Source organism: Amblyomma americanum, chromosome 11 (genome assembly GCF_052857255.1).
Source record: "Amblyomma americanum isolate KBUSLIRL-KWMA chromosome 11, ASM5285725v1, whole genome shotgun sequence".
NCBI classification, from domain to species: Eukaryota; Metazoa; Arthropoda; class Arachnida; order Ixodida; family Ixodidae; genus Amblyomma; species Amblyomma americanum.
This window is the reverse complement of record NC_135507.1, coordinates 24,708,612-24,736,496: the sequence shown is the minus strand read 5'-3', so window position 1 is coordinate 24,736,496 and position 27,885 is coordinate 24,708,612. Positions and strand designations below refer to the sequence as shown.

Sequence of the window (27,885 nt, the reverse complement as noted above, 5' to 3'; positions counted from 1 at the left end):
ATCATTAATACACTCATCATTTCTACGCATGTTTTGTTGCTGCTAATAAGCCTGTTTTATCACACAGCATCTATTTATAATTTCTAGGTGTACTACATTGCTTGCCACTTACCCAACTGATGTACAATTCTCTCCATCTGATGTTGCTGATGATGATTGTCTGATGAACCAAGTGGCATCTATGCTATTAGTGCTGCTGGCTTTGAAGAGCAAAGAAAGATAATTAATTGTAGAAAGAAATTTGAGCACTGGCCAGCGGCATATTAAATAAAAGCAAGACTGCTTCATTGATAACAGGAATTTTCATCTGTTCATAAAACATCTCAAGCAGTGACTCTTATGAAAACAAAATAAAAGTGACCTTGTCCTAATGACTATGTCCCCTACATTTGATTGAGCGATGTCTAATAATGACTGCCAAAATTAGACCCATCAGCATTGTCCCATTAAACTGGAGCCTCCCATCTATCTTCTTTCAGGGCAAATCACGTTCTTCTACGTTACCATGGCCCTTGTGGTTTTGCTGAACAGTAAGTCTTTCCAAGTTGCTTGTATAGGGGTGCACTAGTTGTAAAGGTGGCGGCCATCTTCAGGCTTTAATGACTTCTGTTTTAATGCTGCCAGCTGAAGTCTTCTGCCATCACTGTGTTCTGTGTGCGCGTGTGTGTCTGCTTACTTCTCTGTAGACATCAACAGCAATGTCATTTTGATTCTCGTTACAAAACCACTGTCCTAATTCGTCTTACTGCGTCTCACTGCAGTGGCGTGCGGTGTTTACCAGAACAGCATTTATGGCGTGGCTGCCCGTCTCCCAGGCAAATACTCGAATGCCGTCGTCCTTGGTTCTGTAAGCAAACAGTTGTGAGCATGTTCTCCTCAGTGCCACTGGCACCTAACCAGAAGTGCTTTTTAAGGCAGCAGCTCTTCAGCTCTTGGTTTTTAGCAGGCTCTTTTTTAATTTCTTGTGTCCTGTATCATAGAAGATGAAGGTGCATGCATTAAGCTTAAAATAATGGTATGTTGAGCACATACTGCTATACTGTGTGTGTTCAAACCAAACCAACAGAGCTGCATGCCATCATCATCATTTCAAAAGTTGTCTTTCCAGGATTCCTTGCTTTAGAGTTTTTTTTGTCTGATTCATTGTCGTCCTAGAAATGTTAGGAAGCCACACTCTGGCATGCCTTAATAAAGAGAGGAGTTCGAGGTATTGCTTTCAGACATCTTTCTTGATTTATTAATCCTTTGTGAATATTTCTTTTCAGAATATCAGTGGCACTGCTACTTCTCTACTAAACATATTTACCATAGCAGGTAAATAAATTATGTTTTATTAATGTCATTGTTGCATTATTGTTGTAAATTCATTTCTGAGTGTGTTTAGGTCTGTGTGGCAATAGATACAACAGAGTGTCTCTTTTTATTCAGTACAGATTTTTCATGAAAGTGCTTTAGTTATTACAGAACACTGTTTTTGAGGTAGGGCTGTCCGGTTAGGCAGGCCTGTTCGGGCATATTTGAGAACTTCATTGATTAGCTTTGTAATATATTCAAATTACCTCCAGTTAATCTGCATTGAGCAGAGTGAAAGAGCCTGTGTAACTGTTATGCAGAAAAAAAAATACAAAAAGAGAGTTTACCTATCACTGCTTGTCTATGCATGCTAAAGCCTTCGGCTGCAAAAGTATTCTGTTGCTGTGTGCTTGCTTGCATTATATATATATTTTTTGGTATAGCCCACCTAGTTATTAGAATGAACAGTGTCTGCTCAAGTTGAAATGTCACCCACATTGACATTTTCGGATTACAGTAGAATCCTGCTAAAAAGAACAATATGGCAACATTTGGTTGATTTCCTATAGATTCATTGTAAAAAAAAAAAATCTGCTTAAGGCGAACTTTCGCAGTGACTGCGACGTACGGCGACTCCACACAAAGGTACTTGCGGAGTACTTGCGCAGCACTGTGGAGGCAAGCAAGAGAAAGGAGAAAAAAATAATAAAAGCTGTAAGAAAAATGTACCCTGCAAGAGAGCTTCCCCACGCCTTCGCACGGTGGTGCGAAGTGTTCTTGTGGATACTGGTAGATAAAGCAATGCTCCTGCTCGGTGCATTGATCTGACATGGCTAGATCTTGACATTGAGTGCATGTCACGGGCTCTGCATTGCCTCTAGAAGACAAAAAAGGTATGCAGGCGGGTAGTAACATGCTAATTGACACTGTGTTGCACAGTTAGATGGAAGCCGTTTTTTGAAACTGACGCGGCGTTGCAACAAGGGTTTTCATGGTGCTGAGGTCTTACATGGGCAGGTATCAGTGCCACTTGTGCGTAGGCTGCTGCAGATGGAAAGATGTCAGGTGTGCGCGCTCGTGTATCTGATAACAGCCTCTCTGAAGAAGGAGTGGTATGAGAGAAAGACGGTGGTGATATGTCTTTTGGAGCCTGTACCCCATGGCTATCCAGCTGGGCACCTTCAGTGTGCTTGCAGCCATTGGGAAGCGAAAAACGGGACAAGAGCACAAATAGCAATCACTGCAGAAGAGGGGGAAAAACAGAGGGTGGAAAAAAGAGACTAGACCAAAGCCATTTTCAAGTAAGATGCTGCAAGCTTGTTTCATATCCTCACTTCTCAGCTCACTTCATGCATAATGCAGTAAATGTTCTGTATGCAATTATCTTCTCACTGTGAGATAATTTTATTCGTTGCTCCCATGTGATAGATACTTGGATGGGCCTTGCAGGCTTCCATATTCTTTCCAGGGACACTTCTGATAGTATGAACAAATTTTCATTATGCCTTCACATCCGTCTACGGGGCAAGACTTTGGCAGAAAATGTCTCCGTCATCTGAGTATTAAGTTGAAGCACACCTGCAAGAAAACATAACAACCCCTGCACTTCCTGTTCTTCTGGCTTACTGGGATTTCTACCTTTTTTTTTTGCTTAGTGCTTAATTCAGTCTCTAAATTACGCCCCAAGAAATAACGCTGGAAATTAAACTCTGAAAAGTGCGGTTCTTGCTTGTGCCCGCAGCTGCAATCTGACCATGATCCCTGGTATGCCTTGCAGCCTCGCCGAGTGCCCGCACAGCGGCCATCTATTATTTCCTGTCAGCATTGCTGGTGTTGCTCCTGTGCCTTGACTCCTACTTTGCCCTGCCGTTGCTGGTGAGCCGTTGTTGGAGTTCATTGTGTGGGCTGCGTGTTGCTGTTTGTTTTCAGCCATGGATGGATAGTGGATGGGTAGTTGGGGCTGAATTCTATAAACTAGGCGGCGGCTCACGCGGCAGCCACAGTTCCGCTTAACAGAGCCACCTAGCGCCAAATAGAAGAAATTTTATCGGGATGTATAAGAGCACAATTGAAGCCACTTATTCCCATCGGCTATGTGACGCAATCATTCAGAGTTGCATTTTTGAACCTATAAGAAAGCAGTTCAAATCTTTTGCCCTGAATTTTTTTACATATTTTTTATAACCAAAAATTAACAGCACGCAAATTGTTTAACCTTTCCTCTGGGCATGTGTTAGCTTGTAGGTTGCATTCTGAGATGCTTTCGTGCAAAGCTCTCAATTTGAAAAGCTGTGAGATAGTCTAAGAAGCGAAACTAGAACTTGGGTTGCTGTACCTTTGCGAGAACAGAATTGAGTTCTTCATGGCGACATCTCGCTGGGCAGAGCAACTCTCTACAGATCACAAGTGCCTGACCGTCAACATGTTTGGTGAAAACATATGCCTTAGCTCTGTTGTTTATGTGAGGCATCCAACTGACTTGCTTATTGCTGAAATAGGCATTTCGTGTTTACTGCTGTTTAAAGCTAAGCTTTATCGGAACAGTGCAAAGACATGGACGTCAAAAGAAGACACAGACAGCGCCCTCTCTGCGTCCTCTTTTCACGTATGCGTCTTTGTGCTGTTCTGATAATGTTGAACCAACTCGCCCTAGCTTCCACTTTGTCGCGCTAAGCTGTTTGCAACTTTAAGGACATCATTCTGCATACACATGCATACATATGAAAGAGATATTAACGGCTTAGCTCATTCTTTACTTACGCACATCATTAAGGCCCCAGCTTTCTGCAGTTCTGCAAAAAATCAAGGAGTTGAGCATTTTTCACGCAATTGTGTGTTATAGTAGTCACGTTCTCATTTTTTGTGCCATTGCGGTTGTGTACATTAGTAGGAACAGCAGTATGATGAAAAGACGATTACTTTACCTTCTTTATATGTATATATAATTTGAGGTAGAAGTTTGAGGACTGAAGAGAATTTTAATATAAATATTGTCACCGACAAACGTAGCAAGAAGCGGGGAAGCACAGCCGTTTACTGGGGAGAGGCTTGCCAAACAGCCGCGCTCATTCGAGACAAAAGAAGACGTTCGGCCGCGCGCTGGGAGACAGGTTCGGCCACCAGGTGGCACTGGCAGAATGTCAGCTGTGTGGCAATATTATTACACTTATAATGCAATCTCCTACTATCCACACCAACCATTAGCCAAGAGTACTAAGATACAGAAGCGGCAGATAGGTTGACATTATTTACGAGGCAGTGCTTCAGATTTGCGCGCCACAATAGAGGAAGTCTTGAATGCTTTAATGCACGCAGCCTCTCACGCAGTAGCACCCACGATCACTGCGTGCCCTGCTACTAGATGTTTCGAGGTGCCCAGTCCTCCGTCTGTTTGCCCTTTATTGCTTTCCCTATTCCACTCAAATTTTTCGGTGCCTCCTCTTTCTTAATGACCCCAACGTCTCCTTCATACTTTCACACGCGCACATTGCCCGAAGGTCATTAAAAAATCTGGCTTCCCCTGGCGGCTTCAAAGCACAGTGACGAAGGTGGCTCTAGCTACCTTGAAAACCTCAGAAAAAAGAATTGACATTACAATCCTACCTTGGTTCAGAAAATAAAGCGAGGTGCATTTTGAAGCATTATTTGATGTCTCCCGCGGAATATCGCAGATTCTTTGTTCTCAGTGCGCAGAATTTCAAATTTTGCCGCAGAAAGTTAGGGCCCTTAGGCATTGCGTAGAAGGCTACTTCCTATTAGTGGCTCACTATACTTATTTATATATTTATTTATTTATTCAAAATACCCCCAATGGCCCTCATTCGAGGGTATTACATGGTAGGGGGGTTACATGTAATTGGTTATAGGTTATAATAATGCACTAAAGTAAAACAGAGAAACCACAAATATTAATGTAAAATAGACATCCACAAAAAGAGTCGGAACAATGCACATAGCAGCAAAATTTTAGGACTAAATAACGGCGCCACAGGAAAAAGACAACACCAAAAAAAAGTGCGCTGAAGTACAAATGAAAAATAAAAAATACAAAGAAGACAAGGCGGAAGAAAGTATGCGGGGAAAAAACATTTTTAGTTGTTGAAGTATGAGTGAGTAAGGTGTTGCAACTTATTGCTGCTTATTGCTTTGCAACTTATTGGAACTTATTGCTTTGCATTTGAGTTGCTTTTTTTTTTTCTTGTGTGTATGCTTGGAGGGTGGGGGGATGAATAAGTGGAAGGGTGGTACTGTGCTAATAAGGCATTAAAAGAAAAAAGGAAATGGTTGGTTTGTGCTTTATCTTGCATTGTGGGATTTTTAAGATTTTCTTGCTTATACTTCTTTATCAGTGTATTCCAGTCGGCGAAGGAGCAAGATGCGTAGGAAGTCTAGGGAGCATACCCTCATGGTCCATTCAGAACTCAGAATCTAAATCCAAATCGCCCATTGAAACACTCTGTTTGGTATCGTAAAGCAGGAAAACTTGCTCCTGATCGCCGGTTTGAATACGCAGTATGTATTCTGGGGTATCTGCTTCTATTTCACTGAGTGTGACAGGTTCTGGGATCAGTTTGATTAATCCTGCCATGTGTGCCGCCTTGCAACGACAGCGCTGCTACCGGCATCACCAGAGGATGGCTGCCATGGCTTCTGCTCCCAGCAGCAGAACGCCACGCTCCAGGAGGCCCCCTTACTGGCTCGTCTTCAAGCAGGTATGTCATCTCTCTAGTAGCTTTCTCGTATGTAAATCAGAAGGGCCCCGAAATGTGGGCAAAGATACACCAGAATAGGCACGCATTTAGGCACCAAAAAAATCTCAAGACAGTCACTTAAATGGCTTAAATAGGCAGTATGAGTAATGATTTTTATTGCTTAGCCTTTAATAGCAAAAAAAAAAACCAAAAATTCACTTATACAGTTAAACTTCAATAATTGGAGCTCAGTTCATTTTAAAATTCTGGACAGTTCGAAGCATTTCTGTGGTCCCGTAATTCGTAACGTGAATTTGAACAGATAATTCGAAAGTGGCGGCCTGCACTGACCCGGTTAATTTGAAGGTCTGGGGTGCTATGCGGGAATGCCCAATCCCGATTTCTCCACAAACCAGCAAAGCAGCGGCCTCTGGGGGCTACGAAGTGGTGCTGACAGTGTGATGCCGATGCTTGATATGAGAAGCGATCCAGCCCTTGTACTCCCAGCACAAAAACCAGTCTATGCAAATGCTTGTGGACCGCCGTAACGCGCTCCTGTGCTTGTTCCGTGACGCGATCATTTTCACTGATTGCTTGTGACGGGTTGACTGCACGCAACGTCTGCCTATCTGCGTGCAGCACCAGCATATCTGACTAAGTATCGTTGTGTTATAAGTGGACCATTCTTCAGAAAAACGACCATCCAAAAATTTGGGAGTTGACATATCACTGGAGCCGGCCCGTTTGCAGAGTCTAGGTAGTTTGGACAAAAGCTGTTGGCAGTACGCTGCCCGTGCCAGCGCCCGTTCCCCGCATGATGCATGGGGCTCAAGACAATAAAAAAGAAAAAAAGTTGTTAATTCATCTGCAAATCGGTTCCACAAAAGAAAATTTGAATTGTGTGTCGTCTACCTGGCTCGTTCACTCTGGCAATCGCTTCCTCTGATGAGCGGCAGGCAGCGCAATAGCAAACCTCTGACAACCTCTGAGGCCTGCATTGCGCTGGAATCCGAAACTACATAATCGTTTTCAGTTCCAACGTTTACAGTGTCCACGTGCATCAGCTTCTAGTGTGGTGTTTTCCATGCATTTGTAATGGCACTTTGTGCAGCTGTATCACAGGCCCGGAATTTTTGATAAGAAGTGTTTCTGTTTACGCTTCATTTATTACAAACTTATTTGTTTTGCAACCATTTACACAACCCCATGAGCATGCAGCAGCATTCATGCAGGGCTCACTCAAAAGTTCAATCGGGGTCAGGCTTGAATGGGATCAGAAGTGCCCATGTTACTGCAGTATAAGCAATCTTTGATGTCATGCTCTGGGATGAGTGGTCGAAAGGTGCTGCCAGACACTTTGAAACGCCTCTCTGATGCTCTTTATATGATTATCCAGGGGTTATATAGTTGAAGTTGATTCTGGATATATCGAAATAATGCTTATATCTAACGGCCATAAACAATCCCCATGAAAATTCAATGCAAAAGTAAATCACTGTAGTTTTTTAGTTGAACTCCTGTGCAGCAGCACATTCAATACATATCGAACTGCTAGCCGCGCCCCTGCAAGTAGCATTTCTCCTAATGGTCTCAATCACTTTTCGTGCACTGATCCAAGCCAGCTGTGCTGTTTTAAACTTGTTGCAGCGCTAGCCACATGAAGACATTATAAAACCACATAACAAAGAGAATGTGGGGTGTGGTTGCGGATAGCCTTTGGTGCGGCGTACTATTTTCAATACACCGCTGTCGTGAGGGGAAGCCAGCGCTTGGTGCACCAGTTGTGTCGGGAAGCTAACCTTGTTGACCGGCAGCTTGCTGCAGCTCTCGCATGTCCTTCGCTCGCTAAGCTGCTGCAAGCACTGCAGAAATCAACTGTACCTTAGTTTTTATGCGAGATTGTTTTGAGTATGGTGTACCAATTATAAGATTAGGTTTCTTTTGATAGGCCGTGGCTGGTTCCATAGCCCTGTTAACTGCGACTCTGATGCAAAGCGAACTAGGATTTCAATTTTTCCAGGATCGACTGTATAGGGAAATGCACAGAAGCAGCCGTACAGGGGGTGTACACCTGGAGCGTACCCTGAAGGTACCAAAAGACACTGAGGACAGTTCCTCAGTACAAATTGATCCTCTGGGTCTTCCTGGCTATTTTGGTGTTTGTCCAACACCAAAAGATGCATTTACCAACGAGAAAAGTGGATTTTAGAATCTTCCCGCTAGTGGATTCAAACTCGAGATGTTCTTACCGAAAAGGACGGGTTGCCTCCGTTTTGAAGTGAATGCGATGTAGGGTAACTTCTGGCTTCCACACCCAAAAGTAGGTGTTGACGAACACATTTTACTTGGGAACTCGGTCGGTGATGGCGATACCTGTATTTGCACCTGTATTTGCTTATAAAAACTCCGTTTTTGCTTAGAATGGTCTCTTTGTGATTAGGACGTGGCATACTATTGATACAGGGCCAACATTTATTTCGCCTCAGTGTCTCTTGAAGGAGGGAATGAAAGGGATTGAGTTTTTCAAATTCACAACATTTACATTGGCTCTCCCTGAGTTTCGTGACTTGAGCAGCGCAGCATAAACTTAGTAAACTTGTTGGCAAAACTTGGCCATAAAGCTGCTTATGGAACCGCATAGCTGTGCTCTTGGTCATGTGTTCAGTGTTTTTCAAGTTTATGCCTTCTGGTTTACTTCAGAGAAGCAAATGAGACTTTACTGCCTCTTGAGCTGCCCTCTCTGATGCTCAAAGGGTTCTGCGCATCATTCATGGCCGAGAATGACCTTACTCTGTGGCTGTAGTGGGAACCTGTTTTTCTCTGTTTTTCTCTGTTTTCCCTGGTTGTTCTCAAGGGGGCCCCTGAACTTTGGGGTCTACCACCCCACTGCCCTTGCTGTGGTTTGGTGCATTCGTCATCTGTACAAGGGCTGTTCTTGCTTTCCAGGTTTGGCCACAGTGCGTTAACGTCTTCTTGATATTCTTTGTCACGCTGGCTGCGTTTCCTTCCGTCACATCTGATATCAAGCGCATTGACACCGAACCGTTCCCACTAGATGGTGAGCATATGTTGGTTATTCTGTTCGCCTGTTGCTTTCATTGCCATCTGGGTTGCAGTGGAAAAAAAAAAAAGTTTTTTTTACTTGGCTTTTACTATTGTAAAATGATTCGTTCTTTTCCTGTCAAATGTAGAAGAAATTGTAGCAATATTTGGCTGTTAAAAATCTCAGATGTGTTTTGCTCCAAATGTATGGGCATGTATTGATCAGGATAAGTACGTATTTGGGCTAAATGGTGTCATATGACAGGTCTGCCTCAGTGCAGAAAAAGGACGGGTGTATTAAGAAAACTGTATGTGTGCTTTTGGGTAGTATGTTTTTTCCTTTGACCTTGTCCTTGGCACCATTGCATGTGTGAATGACTGGTTAGTTCAATTCAGCCACTGTGATCTTGCACGTTGCAAAACAGCACAGCTAAAATAATTTTTCTTTTAGTCTGTATTGACGTCTTAAAACAGCACTTTAGAGGATTTTGTGTTTGTCTTCTTATCGCGGGAAGTTGACCTACACGCTCTGAACATTCTTAGAAACTTCGAATTATTTTCCTGTGTGGCCGATTTCTCTATTTAATGGGATTAAATGTCCCGGCTCGTGCTTTATTTTGTTAGCTCTCCATAGATATTAGGAGGAGTCAACCAACATGGTTGCCATGGCAAAAAGCATGGTTTCCATGGCAAAAAGCATACGCAGAATGCCTTTCAACCAGTCGCATGATGGCTTGCCACTGTGTCATTGGCGGAGTAGTACATGGAGGGGCCGTTGAACATGTGCTGGTTGCTGGTCAAACTATGCTCAGCTGGATCAGATGGTCTTGCTCATCAGCTCCTGCAGCAGCAGCCAAAGACATAACGCAGTCCACTTGCTTAGGGCTTGTTGTTTTGGTGAAATGTTCTCTGAACCACAGATACGGTGGCTTTATCAAGCTAATATTCACGCTGTGTCCAAAAAGGGTAATAAAAATTAGTTTGGGTGTCTTCATGGATTGTAGTCATCACAGAGTGATGAGGTTGAGTCTCGTGGAAAGAAATAGTCCACTCGTATTTTTGTTTCCAGGGGCTTAATTTGTGGCTATGTTGTCTGCAACTGAAACTATTTTTTGGCAAAAACCACAAAAAACAAAGTGAAAGCAAACACGAGTTTTTTCAGAAAGCTCTTTAGTGCACCTTTAAGCATCCCTGTTAGGGATCTTGTATCAGAGGGCTGACTAAATCTGTGGTCATTGTGCGTGAGCCCAGGATCATCGGTTAATTTGGGCTTTTGATTCTGGAAGTTTGTCACCTTGTCATTGTCGTCGTGTTTGGTTGTAACGTCCTAAATCACTTTTTCGGTGGTCTTTTTGTCTCCTCAGATAAGTACTTCACTGCGACGGTCTGTTTTCTGTTCTTCAACCTGTTTGCCATGCTTGGCAATATTCTCCCCATATGGGTTCGTTGGGTAAGGTCTTCAACTTGTTTTTTCATCTTTGCTTACAAGCACGTGCTGTACCAATTCCTTGACCACTTTTTTGTGTGTGCGTATGTGTGTGTGGCAGCTCTTTACTTTTCTCTTACACATCTTTTGATGATCCCCTAATGTTGTAATGGAAACTTTGAAATCAAAGCTGGTTTGCCTGTTGATGCATGGTTAATAATGCTTCACCTTACAGTGTCGCATATTTATGATACATCGTTTGCACGCCGTGTACTCTTTAATACATACAGCTTGAATACAAAGTTTTTGGTGTCAACATGTTCAAAGTAGCATTCATTGTCTGATCAGAATGTTTAGCATCACTAAAAGCAACCTATTTCAAGAAAAAGTGGGAGCGATTGAGCGACTCCCAGCCAGTGTTCAATAGTTCTCTGTTGCTCATTTTCTGAGTTTTTGCTTGACAGATTGGGAGGCAAATAGAGTAGACTGCCATTGTTTCCAATTCTTGAATAAGATAAACAATCTGAGACAATTTGGTGTGTAAAAACAAAGCGCATTTAAGACGAACTGTTTCACATATCCTTTGGTTAAGACAAACACTTGCAGCGACCCCATGCAATGGAACTCGCGTGGCGTGCATGCCACTGTCAAGGAAATAAATTATATATGTATATAATGCTTCTACGCATGAAAGTGCACCACAACAAGATGGCTTCTGCGTACCTTTGCACAAATCAGCAGGGAAGCTGTCTTGCAGGAGCGTGCTTTCTTGTAAGGGGGGGGGGGGGGGGGGGGGGGGGTGGCGAGCATACTTGCCAGTGCGGAAAAGGCAGGGCACCATCGCGCATGCTCTGGCGCAAGCATTTGACGTAGTCAGATCTTGGAATCACACGCATGTCAAGTGCCGCAGATTGCCTCTGCCAGACTAAAAGGTGCATATGTGCTAAAGGCACCTGCATGTTGACTTGGGGCTTGAAAAATCTGCCGTGTTCGACTGTGACGCGGCGTCACAACACACATTATCACGGTGCAGAGATGGCCAGATGTCAGCACGGCTCGCATTGCCTGCGACACTGCGGAAGGGCGCGTGGTGTGCCTGCTCGGGGAGTTGGTGACAGCTGTTCTGCAGGAGTGAGGCCGATTCACTCAGCGTAAAATAGACGGTTTCATTCTGCACCGGGTGCCACAGAAGTGCACTGGAAGCTGCTGAAAGCGCTGGTAGTCAGGAGCTGCTGGTGTGTGGAGGGTTACGCTTTTAGCCAATGTAATGTTGCTGTGTACCTGTGGCAAGTGTGCACTTCACAGTTGCTGCCATTTGTTGCATGCGCCTGTTGCTAATATCAACTGTGCATGCACAGCAGGCTTTGGCTGTATGGTTTCATCCAGTGGAGATTGGGTAGGAGAGGTGCACATGTGATGAGTGGCCATGTAAAAATGGTGGATGAGAAAATTGTTTGGTCTTTTTATCTCCTATGTTATTCTCTGCACACTACTGAAGAAACTGAGGTGTCAAGGAGGGCTTAACTTTTATTGCACATTGTTATTGCCGGCCTAGAAATTTGTAGTGTACATTGCAGATTCTGTTGCGAATTCTCTTCAGTGTTCTTATGAGAAAAACAGTTTGGAAATTAAATAAAGACCACTTGTCTGCTTGACAAATGAATCTACACTGTCCCTTGCCAGCCCGGTCCACGGTTCCTCTGGGTGGCTGTGGTGGCCCGCCTGGTGTTCCTGCCGTTGTTCCTGCTGTGCAACTACCTGCCCAAAGATCGCGTGATGCCCGTTTGGGTGTCCAGCAACTGGGGCTTCGTGGCCGCCATGATTGTGTTCTCCTGGTCGAGCGGCTACCTCAGCAGCCTGGCCATGATGTACGCACCCCGGGCAGCCGCCAGTCCCGAGCATGCGCCTATTGCTGGCATGATGGCAGCGTTCTTCTTGGTCCTAGGACTGGTCGTGGGAGGAAACACAGCGTTTTTGGCACCACGCATTGTCAAGGGAAGCTGGTTTTGAGAGTCGGGGGTGGGGGGACATTGCTGCTGGGACAGTGGCTTTTCGTTTAAATTGGGCTAATTGTTAGCTTCATCACCTGGTTAAGAGAGCATATATTGCAGCAGCCATTTCGTTAGGGCTGACAATTTTTTTCCTGGCCGGTGAGCTCAGCGTGCAGCATTCTGTCCGTAATTCTGCATCAACAACTCTTGCGGCCACCTTGAAAAGGAAGTGCCCGTGTTGAATGGGGATTGGTGGGAACAGTCGCATCCGGTGATGCTGGGGTGCAAAATTAAGCTATTGCTTGGTTCTAGAATGATGCTTCAGTTGAGAATGATTTGGAAAACGAAAATTCAGTGCGGATATTGCTCTGGTATTCGATGGTTTTGTTGTGCAACAGGTGAGCTGCAGGCAGAGCTTCTGTCTGCAATTTCACCACCAGCTAGATTCCCCACGATGCAAGTGAATGCGGAAAAATTGACACGGATGTCGGGGTAACTTGAAACAAGCTGGAGGATGTAGAAAGAAGTTCCTTAACTTATTCGTTGTCAAAATGTGTCACTAGAATGCAGGAGTTTCTTGTGGGAAAGTTTTTACACTGGCGTATTTAACGCGAGTTCAACGTGTTACACTTGTATATAGAAAATGTTCAAGCACCGCAGGTCGCTTCTAATGTCTGGAGTGTCTTCATTAAACTGTTGTGTGACATTGTCGGCAGTTGATCAGCGAATTTGGTTATTCACATTTTGTTTTTAAAAATTTTTTCGAAGGGCCTCTTGCCGTGGCATCTTTATGTAGAAGCCGATGTGGGCTAACCTACTGAGGTCATCGGGTAAACAAGAGTGGAACTTTATCTATCGTACGTGACTTTCCAGTAGTGCAGCGGCTTTGTTTTCTCTGGGGCTGCTCACAGAAAGATGTGTGGCCCTTCTTTTATTTGTAATTTGTTCTGAGTTCGCCCCTCTGGTTTCATGGCACATTTGCTGCCGCGCAGTTTCATCAGAAGTACAAAAATAATGGGCAACGCTCATCTGCAAACTTTCAGGGTTTTGATTGAAAGCAGCACACGTGGGTGCTGTACTGTTGTCTTTAAATTTTGTTGACGGGTAGCAGTCCTGCATGGCATCAAAGTAATGTTAATGTGATCATTTGAACAGGTTGTTGCAGTTCTGCAAAACATTATACCTTATTTTTCTAGTTTGCATGCTGCCATTGATAAGCCTTGAGTTTTATGACGCAAGGAAACCAACTGGCCCAACTTTCTGCCCCGACTGTCTTAAGTTGTTTTTGTTGCAAATCATGATTACAAGCACGTTTACATTATCAGGCATCATGGATGGATGCAGGCTAGTGCTTAATTTGTGTACGGGCCGAACAGTTTCAGTTGTTTTATATTCCAAGATTTAAAAAAAAAAAGAAAGCCTTCCCTGAGTGAAGTGCCTGGAATTGCAGAACTTGCCCGACACTACATTAGTTGAACCATTTGTGAGCAGATTTGATTGCTGTGAGTGTTGTCAGTGCTGTGCGCAAAAACAGGCACCCTGTCAGCAAAGCTGAGGTGCTGGTGTCCGATCATTTTCACTGTTGCTTTTGGGTGTCATATGTTAGCACCCTATAGACCTTTGCATCGAAAGGGAGATGTCTATACACCTTCTCTCTGAACTGTCACAAACCACTTCCGCTGCTGCTTCCACCATGCTGGCGTGAGGTTCACGAGACAGACTAGCGAGCAATATGAGGACACCCACAGAGCGCTTATTGCGAACATGTATTGTTATGCAGACCCAGATATATGTACTATTAGCAATGAATGAAACACGAACAAAACAACTTAAATGCCAACACAAAGACACCAACATGTTGGCTACCGGAGAAAGAAATACAAGTGAGATTGATTAACACTTCTAAAGGTCAGTCTTTGTGCCTTCAAAGTGAAACACCCTGTGCTAGCTTTGAGCCTTCTCAAGCTAAGAGCTTCTTACTTTGCTGTTTGTGGTTTAGTTGTCTTCTTTGTGTATCATTTGTTGCTGATAATACAATATAGTTTTAAGTTCTAAATGCCTAGGTCTCAAAACCTAAAGCTGTTGATGAAATCCAAGACTGTGTTACCACGTGCTCAGGGCTAATTTAATTGCAGTTCATATTTACTCCAGAGCATGAGCAACAAAAATAAGACCAACACACCGTTCCAATGTTGCTTAGCATCAGTGCTGGTCCATGGTTCTCTGTAGCCAGGCCGTTATGAAATGCTGGTATTTTGTTTGCTTTTTTTTTCCCGGCCTTTTTCGGCTATATCTGATGCATTTGTTGACAAGCCTGTGAGCTCTTCTGCAGCAAATTGTTTGGATACGTTGCTGCACTCACTTTAGCCAGTTAAAGTAGCGTGCTGTTTGTCAGCTGTTCTGTGTAGTTTATTTACTTTAGCTTATCGTCCAAAGAAGAGCACGGCTGCAACTTTCAGCAGGAGTGTGTCTTGTTCTGGTATTGCTTCATTGCTCATGATGTGTTATTGGAGAGGTTTGCTCCTTTACGAGGTGTTGAGATTTCTGACCTGTTTGTTGTAAAAGATGTGCCTGTATTCAAGCGTGTTTGTCGGGAGGCATTTGTAGTTATTAGGTGTTCTGTGACTTACTACACAGTGCAGTTGCACTCTTGTATTTGGCGTCTCTACGAAGGGGCCGCTTTTGGAGAGGCCTTCTGGGACACATTTGATCCCTGTGTATGTTTTGTCTCGTGGTGTCCCGTATATGTTATCACTTATCTTGAAAAGCATGCTAGTGGTCAGAATAGGCGCTCCAGCCTGACATCTAAATGTCAGATCTTGTTCAAAGTTCCGAAGTGATCTCTCAAAACGAGGCTTTCTGGGTGTGTGCAAATTCTGTCATCATTTGTGGCTCAATTTTTTTTATTTTGTAGTTTCTTGACTAAGCTGACTTTGGGCACTATTTTTACAGTTTACTGTCTGCCTGTCAGTTGCAGGAAACGTGGTGACGAGATTAGAAGCATAAGTCAAGCCTATGCTGTTAAGATCAAATATTCTCAAGTCAATGTGTGTTCAGGGGCCACTGGTAAACTAACACTAACCGTGTGTTCATGCCCAGTTACGTATTCAAACTAGTGGAGCTCCCTGCTTGAACAGCAATATCGGATGCTTATGGCAGTTGGGGTGCATTGCAAATGACAAATTGACTAGTCACCAGCATCAGTGCTGTGGGAACCGTAGACCAATAGAGCTACCTCACAAAGGCAACCTGAGACCGTATAGTAATGCTGGCTGTGTTGCGAGTCAGTTCCTTTTGCTAAAGTGTTGTGGCTTTCAATGGCAACTGTGAATGTTCTGAGCCTTGTCATTTTCTTAGTTCTCTTTTTTAGCATGGCTTGTAGAGCAAGGATAGCAAACACTGCTGGCGCAGTATGGAAGTACAACAAACTTTGGTGCTGCTGCATTTTGGGGGAAATTACCGTTGACTAATCGCAAGTTACCTTCTGCTTGCTGAGGCTTTTTATTATTGCCAGGTGTAACCACTGTGTTGCATTGGTTAGGCACTAATGACACTACGCGGTCTTCTCACGGCTTGTCATCCTTATCTACCTGTCTGATGTTTGTTGCTACTTGGAGGTGTTGACGCAGGTTAGTAATGTTAGCAAAATAGTAGTTGCCTACTGCTGTTTAGTGCAGACCTTTGCAGTCCATGGGATTAGAAGATGGAAGCTAGAAATAAATTGCAAGTTTTGTAATGTCCTCCTTTTGTAAATTGCAAGTTTTGTAATGTCCTCCTTTTGTATGGGGCTCTTGGCAAGCTCAGCCTTGAAAAGCCCGTGCAAGACGCGATTTTGAACACAAATTGTGTACTGCAAGCCTTGGGCTTAAGGTGCCTGTGAGCTGTTATTGATGCTTGTATTCTAGTATAGGGGCTATTGTGAACTGTCTTTGTAATATAAAGAAATGCGATTTGGCCGTGACATTTTAATGAACTGCAACTGTATGTGGTAGAAAGAAAGATGAGTTTTCTTTAAACGCTAGTTTTCTCTCATTGTCATTTGTACTATTTGTATGAACGGCTATCTGTTAGGGCTTCTTCACTGAAAACACAGCTTCTTCAGTTTGTCTTTATCCAAAAGAGTCTGGTGAGTTACTTTTTATGCTGACTGCCCTATCATTTGATCATTTATATCATGTTATTTACCTGGACATGGTCATTTGCTTGCAGACTACTTGCCACATCTTGTGAACACTTTGTGAAGTGTATTGCTAATGTCATAGGGAACTGCTACATCTGTTCTAGTATTTATTATTATGGCCGGCATATGGCAGCTCATTTACTATGCGTTATGGTCGAACCTAGGTTGCCTAGCAGCAATCTTTTATGTATGCTTAGTAAATGATGCTTGCTTCTGGCGTGTGCTGTCTTTTAGCACATTTGCTTGTTTTGCCCCACTAGACATAAGTGTTCAGTGTTTGCATCATATGAAACATCATCTGTACCATTGATGTATTGTTGACTTGTTCTTGTGGAGAGTACTTTGTGTGAAAGAAAAGAAAGTTTGAAGACTGTATACCTATCGGAAGGTGGGGCAGGTTATGTTGGTATGTTCTATGGCTGTTTGCTTTGTGAAAGGCTGCTGGCTATCCATGCTGTTTACTGTACTGCACGTGTCTCTACAGCGCGGCGCTGTAACTGTCATTGTGCGACCTGTGGTCAGCACTGTTTCCTGCAGAGTGTCGTTGCTACAAGGCTGCAATCAGTCTGACCGGTTGGACTGTTTCAGTAATTTTACATATATATATATTACACGGTGAAGCAACGTGAAGGATAAAAATATTTCAGACTAATGTGTTGCACTTTTTATTAATAAAACCCATTTGTGCACTGGGAGGTGTTGGATGTGGGTTCTTTGAAAGAAATTGAGTCTTACTCATGCATTGTGATCTGTGCTTGCTCGAGAATTATTTCTACTAGACTAGATGCTTATACTGGTGTGCATGTGGCCGTATGACGCACAGCAAACCGAGCACTGCCACTTAAAACAATCCTATACATGTTTGTCTATATATATACTCGCCATTGGCCGGCCTGCGTGGGGTGCCAGTTTTACCGACATTTGTACCAAGATTGATGCAGCCGTTTTTTGTACAGCGTTCCAGGTTGTGTCATACAATTTCTTGTTGCACATAGTTTACATTTGTGTTAGTCAAGTTGGAGGCTAGCTTGCCACAGGGATTCGAACCGACAACATATGCACCTTCAATTGTATGCCTTCCCAGACTTTCGTATCAAAATTGTGGGGCTGCAGTTTGTCGTACAGCGGTGCTGGTGTTGTCATATGCGCGCGTGTGTGTGGGCATCCCAAACAACCAGACGTCTGCATTTTGTGTCCACGACATGCAAACTCGGCCCACCTACCGCCGTGCAGCAAGGGGGTCCGAACATTTGCGGTCTGCTGCAGTGGCTCAGTGGTTATGGCGTTCGGCTGTTGGCCCCAAAGACATGGGTTCGATCCCGGCCGCTGCGGTGCCTTTTGATGGAGGTGAAATTCTAGAAGCACGTGTGCTGTGCAATGTCAGTACACGTTAGAACCCCAAGTAGTCTTAATTTCCGGAGCCCTTCGATACGTCGTTCCTCGTTAGTCTGTGTTGCTTTGGGACCTCATAAACCATGAACCCTTTGCAGACTGGTGCGCAACCAATACTCAAACACTTAACTCGTAGAAAAGAACACTAATGTACGTGTGTACAGTCTTGCGTTTATGACGAATTTTTATTTTTATTTATTGGATATTGTAAATACAAATATTCATTAAATTTGATTTATGTTTTCTTACCTGTACTGTTCAAAGCTGTATTTATGGGCAGCTGTAACGGCGGCCTCCTCTGGAAGAAGACATGCTGAACTATTACGACAAGCGTCCTCAGTGAGTAATAAAATATACATCGGAGTGAATTATCGTTTGGCACGACATATGTACATTTTGGGCTCGAACAAGCGCACAGGCACCTCCTAAGCCTTCTCTTTCTTGGCGCACGGAATGTGGCAGGAGGAAAAAATAAGCTAGACCAATGCTCATGCAATACTGAGGAACACCGAAGCTGAAAATGGGTTTGTTATGTACAGCGTGTTCTTGAAAGCTACCGCTTGCGAGCGTTTTTATTTTGTCATATAGCTACAACACATATAACTTTAAGCTGTTGAGTATTATGCAGCTAGTCCGCAAGACTGCGTAGTTCGTCTCTGCACGTCCGTCGGTCGCAGAGGGTGCCAGTGGGAACACTTGTTCTCATCACTGGTTGCAGGCGGGTCGCACGACCAGTTTTACATGAAAGCGCATAAGGTCCGTGTCGCAAAGAAGAACGGTGTCGGCGTGACAGAAAAATTGGACAACTCAATTACAAGATGCTCCCATAGATCGCGTCAACCACACCAGTGGCGTGTCCTGGGAGCATATACAGGAACGCTACAGCGGCACATCGGAAACCTCGGGCCCTCAGGCCGTGAGTCACACACTAGCGCTACGCTACGCAGACACGTTTGTACAGCTTGGTTAAAGTGGGGCTTTATATGCAGGTCTTGTGGTCTTTCACATAATGATTGTGACTGTGAAAGAGGAAACTTGTGTTTGCGTGGGCAAGAGGAACCGCTGATGTGTTACACGCTTAAAGACTGAGTTTGTGTACCCCAATTATGGTCGATTGGTTATGGTCGCTCGCGACATATTTGTATGCAAATGGCTTTTAAGCATGAAAGGCTGTTAGCTCCTGTTCTTGGCGAACATACCCGGACACCAAAGCGAGCTTTGCAAAACTTTCCGTCCGAACGGTACGCAGCTTGTCGTGTGCTCCTGGTCTCTGCAGGCAGCATTGTTGCAGCGATTGAATTGCAGGAATGGGAATTTTTAAAAGCTATTAGTAAACTATCAGCCCACTTACCTGGATGTGGCATAGACTGTGCACCCATTTTATAGCTACTTTCAAAACTGTGTCATGTGCCGGTCCGTTGTCGGCTGTAACAACCTACTGTTGGGAAGCGTGTAGTCGCTTCTCATAGATCAGAAACGGCAGAATGCAGTGCTCTTCTGCTTGCCATGTGAGTCAGACTGCAGCTGCCATTTCGTATTGCCCACTTAATCCACCTCACACCCTTTGCAGTGCACTGTACGACCTGTGAAGCACCTCCCCTCTCTTTTGTATTACATCTTGGTATTCCCAAACCCAACCTATGCCTCATCCACCATGCGTGATTCCACTATTCACTCCCTCACCCCAACCTACTGGGAGACCGTCCATCTGGCCACATGAGTGCTGAGGGCAACTCCATCAAATTATTTTTTTCAGTAAAAATTGGTTCTCTGTCTCTTTCAGGCAATGTTGACGTTTGTCCGGCAGAAAAATCATTTATAGCCGAGAAAGTTAGTTTAAAAATCTTCCCGTCAGTCAGTGCAAACACGCGACGTCCTTTCCGATAAGGACGGGCTGCTACTGTGTGACGTGAATGGCTGTGTGGCGTAGCCTCTGGGATCCGCGTTAAAAAAAAACTGTTGACGCACACATTTGACTTGCGAAAGCGGCCGGTGATGGCGCCACCTGTATTTCGTTCTTTTTGTCTTTTTACTTTATAATAGCTCCGCTTTAGGTGATAGTGGCTTATTTTAGGTCAGAACGCGGTATTTTATCGATACCGGTCAAATTCATATATCCTCATTATCTCTAAGCTAATCGACTATACCACGCTGGTGGGGATGGCTGGACTAAAGCTCATCTAGGGATAGACGGCCCTTGTATCAAGGAGCCCTGCTGGTAAGGTTCTTACATTTATTTTTAAGTAAATTTCAGTCTCTTTATAATTCCCATCGTGTGGTAGAGATGACTGCGCGTTATTTTTTTAGTTCAGCATTTTCATTTCTTCCTGGCTGTACAAGCTGTTCTGATGTTCTTTTTGGGCACGTGGTAGGTGGTAGAATTATTTGCGAAGAAGACGCAGTCTTTTGCTCAGCGGAAACGACAACGCTTTGCTGGTACGTAAGTTCGCCTCTACTCATTTTCTGCCTGATCATACATTTTTACTATTTTTTTTCGTTTCGCTTGTGTACTGCTTTGATTCCTCCCAATGGCGATTCTTGCTCCGCGCCCTTGTACCTGCTATTTTCTGTGGGCTTCACTACAGCAGCTGTTACTACTCGTGCGATAGCTAGTACCAGTGCGAGCATACGTGCAAGAGCGGCTATTCAGCTGCTGCTGATTAAACTACAACCGTCATCGTTTGCAGTGCCCTCAGCTGGGTTCTTTCTTGAATGTCACGTTGTTCTACAGCAACATATCTTCCAAGTGCTCAAGGTTGGGTACGTCGCCGGCGTAGTATGTCATGACGGAAAACTTGCTCACATGTTGCCCAGTGACGAACGCTTATTCTCTTATTCGGCGCTCTTGGATTGGCCGTTCACGGAAATATATGAGCCACCTGTCGCGTTACTTCGTCTTGGGAAAGGGTGAAATGTCTCAAAACGCGTCCTGCATATCGGTTCCAGCCACATATCGCTCGCAGCAATGAGTTGAGGACAGCGCAGCGACTTAAGGAAATAAAAACGATAGTTGCAATTGCAACGTTAAGGAACGGGAAAAAGAGTGTAGTGGGTCAGGAAACAAGAATAACTTGTTTACACCCTAGCTGAAGTCGCGAAGATATCGTTGGTTTATGGGGGTTAAACGATAAAGCGACTCGGGCTATGAGGATCGCCGTAATAGAGGGCTCCGAATACTTTCGACCACCTGGGTTCTTTAACGGGCACTGGCGTCGGACAGCCCATGGGCCTCTAGCATTTCGACTGCATCGAAATGCGACCACCGCGGCCGGGATCGAACCCGCGTCTTTCAGGGCAGCAGCCGAGCACCATAACCACTGAGCCACCGCGGCGGCTAAAGTCAAGGAGAAGGAATGGGCATAGACAAGGCATGTAACGCGAAGGTAGGGCAACCGGTGGTTCCTTATGGTAACAGAGTGGATTTCAAGAGGGCAAACGCAGCAGGGGGTGTCAGAGGGTCAGGTGTGCGGATGAGATTAGGAACTTTGCGGGGATAAGATGGCCGCAGCTGGGACAAAGTGGACTGGAGGCTGAGTCTGGCTTTGCGGGGAAAAGATGGCCGCAGCTGGGACAAAGTGGACTGGAGGCTGAGTCTGTCTGTCTCGGCTCGTTCCGCTGTGGGACCTCTCTGAGCGCCTCTGTTCGTTTACTCCTCGCGGTGTGGCGCCACTAAGAGGGAGTAGTGTCTGACGTCATAGGGCGAGCTGCTGGGGTGAGTGAAATGCTACGCTATACCTAGCTCCGTCTCGAGGTGAAAAAGAGAATTGTCGGAGTATTTTATTCGCATTGAAGTATGTGCTGCGTTTCGTATTTGTAGCATTCTCACTTGCTTGTGCTTTAGCCATTTCTTCAGAAGTTACCACCTGACGAAAGAAAAAAAAGGAACAAAACACACACTACTCATGCCAACGCAACACGTACCGCACTAGTAGTATCTACAGTCTTGGTCAAAAGTCTTAAGGAGCCGCCGCGGTGGCTCACTGGTTATGGCGCTCGGCTGCTGGCCCGAAAGACGCGGGTTCGATCCCGGCCGTGGCGGTCGAATTTCGATGGAGGCGAAATTATAGAGGCCCGTGTACTGTGCGATGTCAGTGCACGTTAAAGAATCCCAGGTGGTCAAAATTTCCGGAGCCCTTCACTACGGCGTCTCTCATAGCCTGAGTCGCTTTGGGACGTTAAACCCCCCTAAACCTAAACCTAAATGTCTTAAGGCCTCAGCGTTCAGTTGCAGCGAAATGAATGTTCCCAGAATGCTCCGTGTAGCGGATCATTCAAAGCACAAACCAAGCAGGAAGCTTCTCTACCGCAAGAAACCTTGTGCTAGCATTTCAAGGTCATTCGGTCGTTAATAGTGCCGTAATGGCACTGTTATGCGGCTGAAGCGGAAAGCCTTTGGCCTTAAGACTTTTGACCAAGGCTGTACGTAATACATCCGTGTCTGGCTTGTTTTCGCTACCTTGCAACTTTGGTCTCGTGTTATTGTTTTTTCTTTAACAGCTCAAGAGAAAAGAAATAATGGTAAGAGTGCCGGCTTTTTTTCTTCTGCTAGTATAGCCCCCTCGTTTGAGTAAGTGACATAAAGCACAAAGCATTAGTCCAAGAAGCGTTGGGCACCTCTGGAGATTTCTAAAGCGGTCGTTGAGGAAGGGTTTTAAAAAGTTTATTTATTTATTTACGCCCTCGATGTGGCTGTTGCCAAAGAGTGGTGCTCCAAAAATTTAGTGGCGTTAGCAAATGAAGTACAAAAATTCACCGCGATGGCTTGCGGAAAAGAAATATAAACAGATCTACATTGAGTTGACGCGGAGCCTTGCGTTCTTCACGTTCAAGGTTCTTTAGAAGATGACGTCATCTAATGCAAAGCAAAGTATTGAATTTACAGACACTTACTGCAGTTTTATCTAGCACTCAGTGCAGCATACGGTTTCCAGTCGGATTTGAGCCTTAGATTCGAGGATTCAGGAGTGGAATCTTCAATCCTACATCCACAAATTCTGTAAATGGCGCTTCAATATTTTAGTGGGCGCAGATAGGATGCCGATGTAGTTGAAACTAATTTTTGTGCATCGTCAAATGTATTGTACGTCTTTTGTATACTTTAATCGCTGATCCTTAACTACCTCTTTGCATTGCGAACGTTTCTTTGCTGCTACTCATGCATTACGAGCTGACAGTGGTACCTTAACGTCGTTCGTTTATTTGCTGTACTGGTACGTCAGGTGATGTTGTAGATTATAGATGTTACTTCCTTCAATGTTTTATTTTCACGGACTAGAAGTCTATAGACAGGTGTTAACAATAGTTTAAATTCCGCGGTTTGTCTGTAACTAGCTGAACCGGGATAAACGCATATAACTTGAATTCTCAGATTCACATGCAATGCAAATTGCACGAATTTATCATTATTTTATTCTGGATTTCCTTATCGTTTGCCAAACCGCGGTTTCAAGGGTACGTTATAGGTTACGGAACCACATTTTGAAGCAGGGAGCACACTGCCGTTCCTGGGCACTTTGAGTGGTCTTGTAACAAGGTTGGTAGCTTTCGAAGTTCCCTCAGTGCGCTCTCCAAGTAGGCAGGTACAACTCCAAATCCTCATTGCATACTTTTGCGTTAGGATCGTTCAGAGTTGGATAGTTTCAATGGTACGTTATAGGTTACGGAAACACATTTTGAAGCAGGGTGGATAAACGCTTCCGCTCCTGGACACTTTGAGTGGTTTTGTAACAAGGTTGGTAGCTTTGGAAGTTCCCTCAGTGCACTCTCCAAGTAGGAAGGTACAACTCCAAATCCTCATTGCATACTTTTGCGTTAGGATCGTTCAGAGTTGGATAGTTTCAATGGTACGTTATAGGTTACGGAACCACATTTTGAAGCAGGGTGGATAAACGCTGCCGCTCCTGGGCACTTTGAGTGGTCTTTTATCAAGGTCGGTAGCTTTGGAAGTTCCCTCAGTGCGCTCTCCAAGTAGGCAGGTACTACTCCAAATCCTCATTGCATACTTTTGCGTTAGGATCGTTCAGAGTTGGATAGTTTCAATGGCACGTTATAGGTTACGGAACCACATTTTGAAGCAGGGTGGATAAACGCTTCCGCTCCTGGACACTTTGAGTGGTCTTGTAACAAGGTTGGTAGCTTTGGAAGTTCCCTCAGTGCACTCTCCAAGTAGGAAGGTACAACTCCAAATCCTCATTGCATACTTTTGCGTTAGGATCGTTCAGAGTTGGATAGTTTCGATGGTACGTTATAGGTTACGGAACCACATTTTGAAGCAGGGTGGATAAACGCTGCCGCTCCTGGGCACTTTGAGTGGTCTTTTATCAAGGTCGGTAGCTTTGGAAGTTCCCTCAGTGCGCTCTCCAAGTAGGCAGGTACTACTCCAAATCCTCATTGCATACTTTTGCGTTAGGATCGTTCAGAGTTGGATAGTTTCAATGGCACGTTATAGGTTACGGAACCACATTTTGAAGCAGGGTGGATAAACGCTGCCGCTCCTGGACACTTTGAGCGGTCTTGTAACAAGGTTGGTAGCTTTGGAAGTTCCCTCAGTGCGCTCTCCAAGTAGGCAGGTACTACTCCAAATCCTCATTGCATACTTTTGCGTTAGGATCGTTCAGAGTTGGATAGTTTCAATGGCCCGTTATAGGTTACGGAACCACATTTTGAAGCAGGGTGGATAAACGCTGCCGCTCCTGGACACTTTGAGTGGTCTTGTAACAAGGTTGGTAGCTTTGGAAGTTCCCTCAGTGCGCTCTGCAAGTAGGCAGGCACTACTCCAAATCCTCGTTGCATGCTTTGCGTTAGGATTGTTCAGAGTTGGATAGTTTCAATGGTACGTTATAGGTTACGGAACCACATATTGAAGCAGGGTGGATCAACGCTGCCGCTCCTGGACACTTTGAGTGGTCTTTTAACAAGGCTGGTAGCTTTGGAAGTTCCCTCAGTGCGCTCTCCAAGTAGGCAGGCACTACTTCAAATCCTCGCTGCATGCTTTGCGTTAGGATCGTTCAGAGTTGGAGAGTTTGCAGTCGGGCAGCGCAACCTACGGACGAAGAGAAGGGCTTTTCGTGAGCGAGTGAGTGAATGAATTAAGCGGTCGACAGACTGCCCGGTTAGTGAGTGAGCGTGGCAAGGCTCCAGACCGGGACCCTGAATCGCGCAGGCCTCGGAAGACGACGCGCACCCACAAGACGTGCAGCCCTCGTCCCCCGAGGTGGCCTCGGTGTCGCCGGCAGCAATGGCTGCGCCGGGAAGCAACACGACGTCTCAGCTGCCGTCTCCGTTCGCGGAATTCGATGAAGCGATCACCGAACCCTGCAGGGAAGTGCGCAGCTCGGGTGTCGTCTTCTATGAGAGCGTGTTCGGCATAGCCATGCTCGTCTCCGTCGTCATCGGCGCCAGCGTCGGCATCACCCTGCGTTTCCTGTTCAAGGAGCGCTGGTCACCGCGACACGTGCGTATACACTATACGTGTTTTCCGGACGTCACCGGGAATTCGAGACAGGCCAGTGCCGCTAAGCCTAGCTAGCCACTCCGTCATTATTTTTCTTTCTTACGTCACAGACAATGTCAATGCGCTGTTTGCGGATGTTCAGAGCCATGCGCCACGTGGTGGGAGCCAAGGGAACTAGAAGCGCGTGTCTCGATTTCCGGAAGATGCTTCAACGCAAGCAGGCTCCGCGCTCACGCTATAGACCGATTTCATTTGGCAGACTGTCAGCGACAGTGCTTTCTGTGTTGTATTAGTCAACGCTAACTGTTATTAGGAATGGTGTTGGGTTTATGTCATTAGTAAAAGGGACATGACTGCGGCACGTAGGAACCGTTATTCCTCTATACTCTTTTCGACGGCGCATTCTCTGCTTGGCAGAAGGACTCATTCGTTAAACTTTGGTAACGCCCATGTAAGCTATTCAATGCGGTGAACATATTTGAGAATATCTTCAATAAATGCCAGTGGAAAGTCAAGGCGCCATGCTGACAATGCCGTTCGGTGGCGGAGCTGAAGGCCGCGGGACCGAATCCCGGCTGCGGAGGCAGCATTTCGATAAAGGCAAAATGCAAAGACGGTCGAAATATATCCGAGGCTAACCACATCTATCCAAACTTATCCAGAGCCTCTTTCTCCTTTCTTCACTGCTTCCCTCGCGGCACCGTTCAATATCCCACGGTGAGGGAAATAGTCACTACAACCAGTGTTGCTTTTAGTTCACAGACAGTGTCTACCATAATAATAATAATTGACTTTTCGGGAAAGGAAATGGCGCAGTATTTGTCTCATATATCGGCGGACACCTGAACCGCGCTGTAAGGGAAGGGATAAAGGAGGGAGTGAAAGAAGAAAGGAGGAAAGTGGTGCCGCAGTGGAGGGCTCCGGAACAATTTCGACCGCCTGGGTATCTTTAACGTGCACTGACATCGCACAACACAAGGGCGCCTTAGCGTTTTGCCTCCATAAAAACGCTGCCGCCGCGGTCGGGTTCGAACCCAGGAGCTCCGGATCAGTAGCCGAGCGCTCTAACCACTGAGCCACCGCGGCGGGTACAGTGTCTACCAACTTTCAGTTTTCAGTGCCTACTCGTTTTTTGTGCGTGTGCATATGTCTTCTACATTGCGTTTTATGACGTCACAACTAGGGCCTGTTCAGGTTATTGCGCCTTCACGACTATCGAACTATATGACGAGTCGTGTCAGTATGTAATCCCAACATACACAGTACGAGCTTTGAAATTATCCTAGTGCCCTCCACTAAGCACCTTTTCTCACTTTCATCGTTCACTCCCCCTTTCAGTCCCTCCTTTCACCATTCCCTCACATCGCGGTTCGAGTGGCTGTCGACAAGTGAGAAGGTTCCTGCGCCCTCTCCTTTTATAAACATAAATTTTAGGGAAGTTGGTTTAACTCTTTGTCGTATACCTGCAGCGCAGAGTAACCACGTTAACAAGGAAGGAAACGCACATACGCGGACGCTGCTTCCTCCGTGTGTGTCCACTTTCTTACCTACTTTGCGCTCCAGTTGTATCAGTAGTAGAAACCTACACTCTAAACAAAATGAGTAAAAAGGGAGGGAAACAGTCCTCTAGCGCGCGCCTTTTTATAAAAGGGTGTGCGCTAGACGACAGTTTACTCCCATACAGGTGTATTTGTGTTTAGAGTCTATGTCGTTCAGCAAAGTAGGATTTTAACGGTAATTAAACCGAGGAGACGTGCGAAAGCATGGGCTCATTCTTCGCCTCTTCTTTCTGGCATCTGCATATACACGAAACCGTGTTTCTGGTTCATCATATTCACACATACGGCGCTCGACTCTGATCCGGAGTACCCGGGTTCGAACCCGACCGCGGCGGCTGCGTTTTTATGGAGGAAAAACGCTAAGGCGCCCGTGTGCTTTGAATGTCAGTGCACGTTAAAGATCCCCAGGTGGTCGAAATTCTTCCGGAGCCCTCCACTACGGCACCTCTTCTTCCTTTCTTCTTTCACTCCCTCCTTTATCCCTTCCCTTACGGCGCGGTTCAGGTGTCCAACGATATATGAGACAGATACTGCGCCGTTTCCTTTCCCCCCCCCAAAAAAAACATTATTATCTTCACACACTCTCTCCACTCGGTGGCAGCTGACCCGACGCCCTCCCCCCACTGGCTACAGCTGGCGCTATGCTCTTCTCAACTTTCCCATTGGCTGCAGCTGGCGCGACGCTCCTCCGAACTAACCCGACTTACAAGGCTGCCCACAAGATTCTTGGTTGCTTAGTGGTGCTTTCGCACTAAAAATAAAACAAAACAAAGCTAGCCCAGGCTTCTGCGCTTTCCGAATTCATCCTAAGGGTTGCGCAATATCCGTCTCTTTCGACTCCTCTTCCGGTAGGTGATG

At 45.3% G+C, this 27,885-nt stretch overlaps 1 protein-coding gene across 3 annotated transcripts in view; it reads left to right on the top strand.

Moving 5' to 3' along the window:
• Ent2 (Equilibrative nucleoside transporter 2) overlaps positions 1 to 17,318 on the top strand; it is a 41,023-nt gene extending 23,705 nt beyond the window's left edge. For all 3 annotated transcript variants that reach the window (XM_077642284.1, XM_077642282.1, XM_077642283.1), the window contains exons 6-13: positions 480 to 530; positions 762 to 847; positions 1,266 to 1,314; positions 3,071 to 3,168; positions 5,904 to 6,005; positions 8,931 to 9,042; positions 10,391 to 10,476; positions 12,136 to 17,318. In XM_077642284.1, the coding sequence (XP_077498410.1) occupies positions 480 to 530; positions 762 to 847; positions 1,266 to 1,314; positions 3,071 to 3,168; positions 5,904 to 6,005; positions 8,931 to 9,042; positions 10,391 to 10,476; positions 12,136 to 12,462 (911 nt within the window). In that variant the 3' untranslated portion in view covers positions 12,463 to 17,318. The remainder of the gene's footprint in view (positions 1 to 479; positions 531 to 761; positions 848 to 1,265; positions 1,315 to 3,070; positions 3,169 to 5,903; positions 6,006 to 8,930; positions 9,043 to 10,390; positions 10,477 to 12,135) is intronic.
• Positions 17,319 to 27,885: the final 10,567 nt, after the last annotated feature.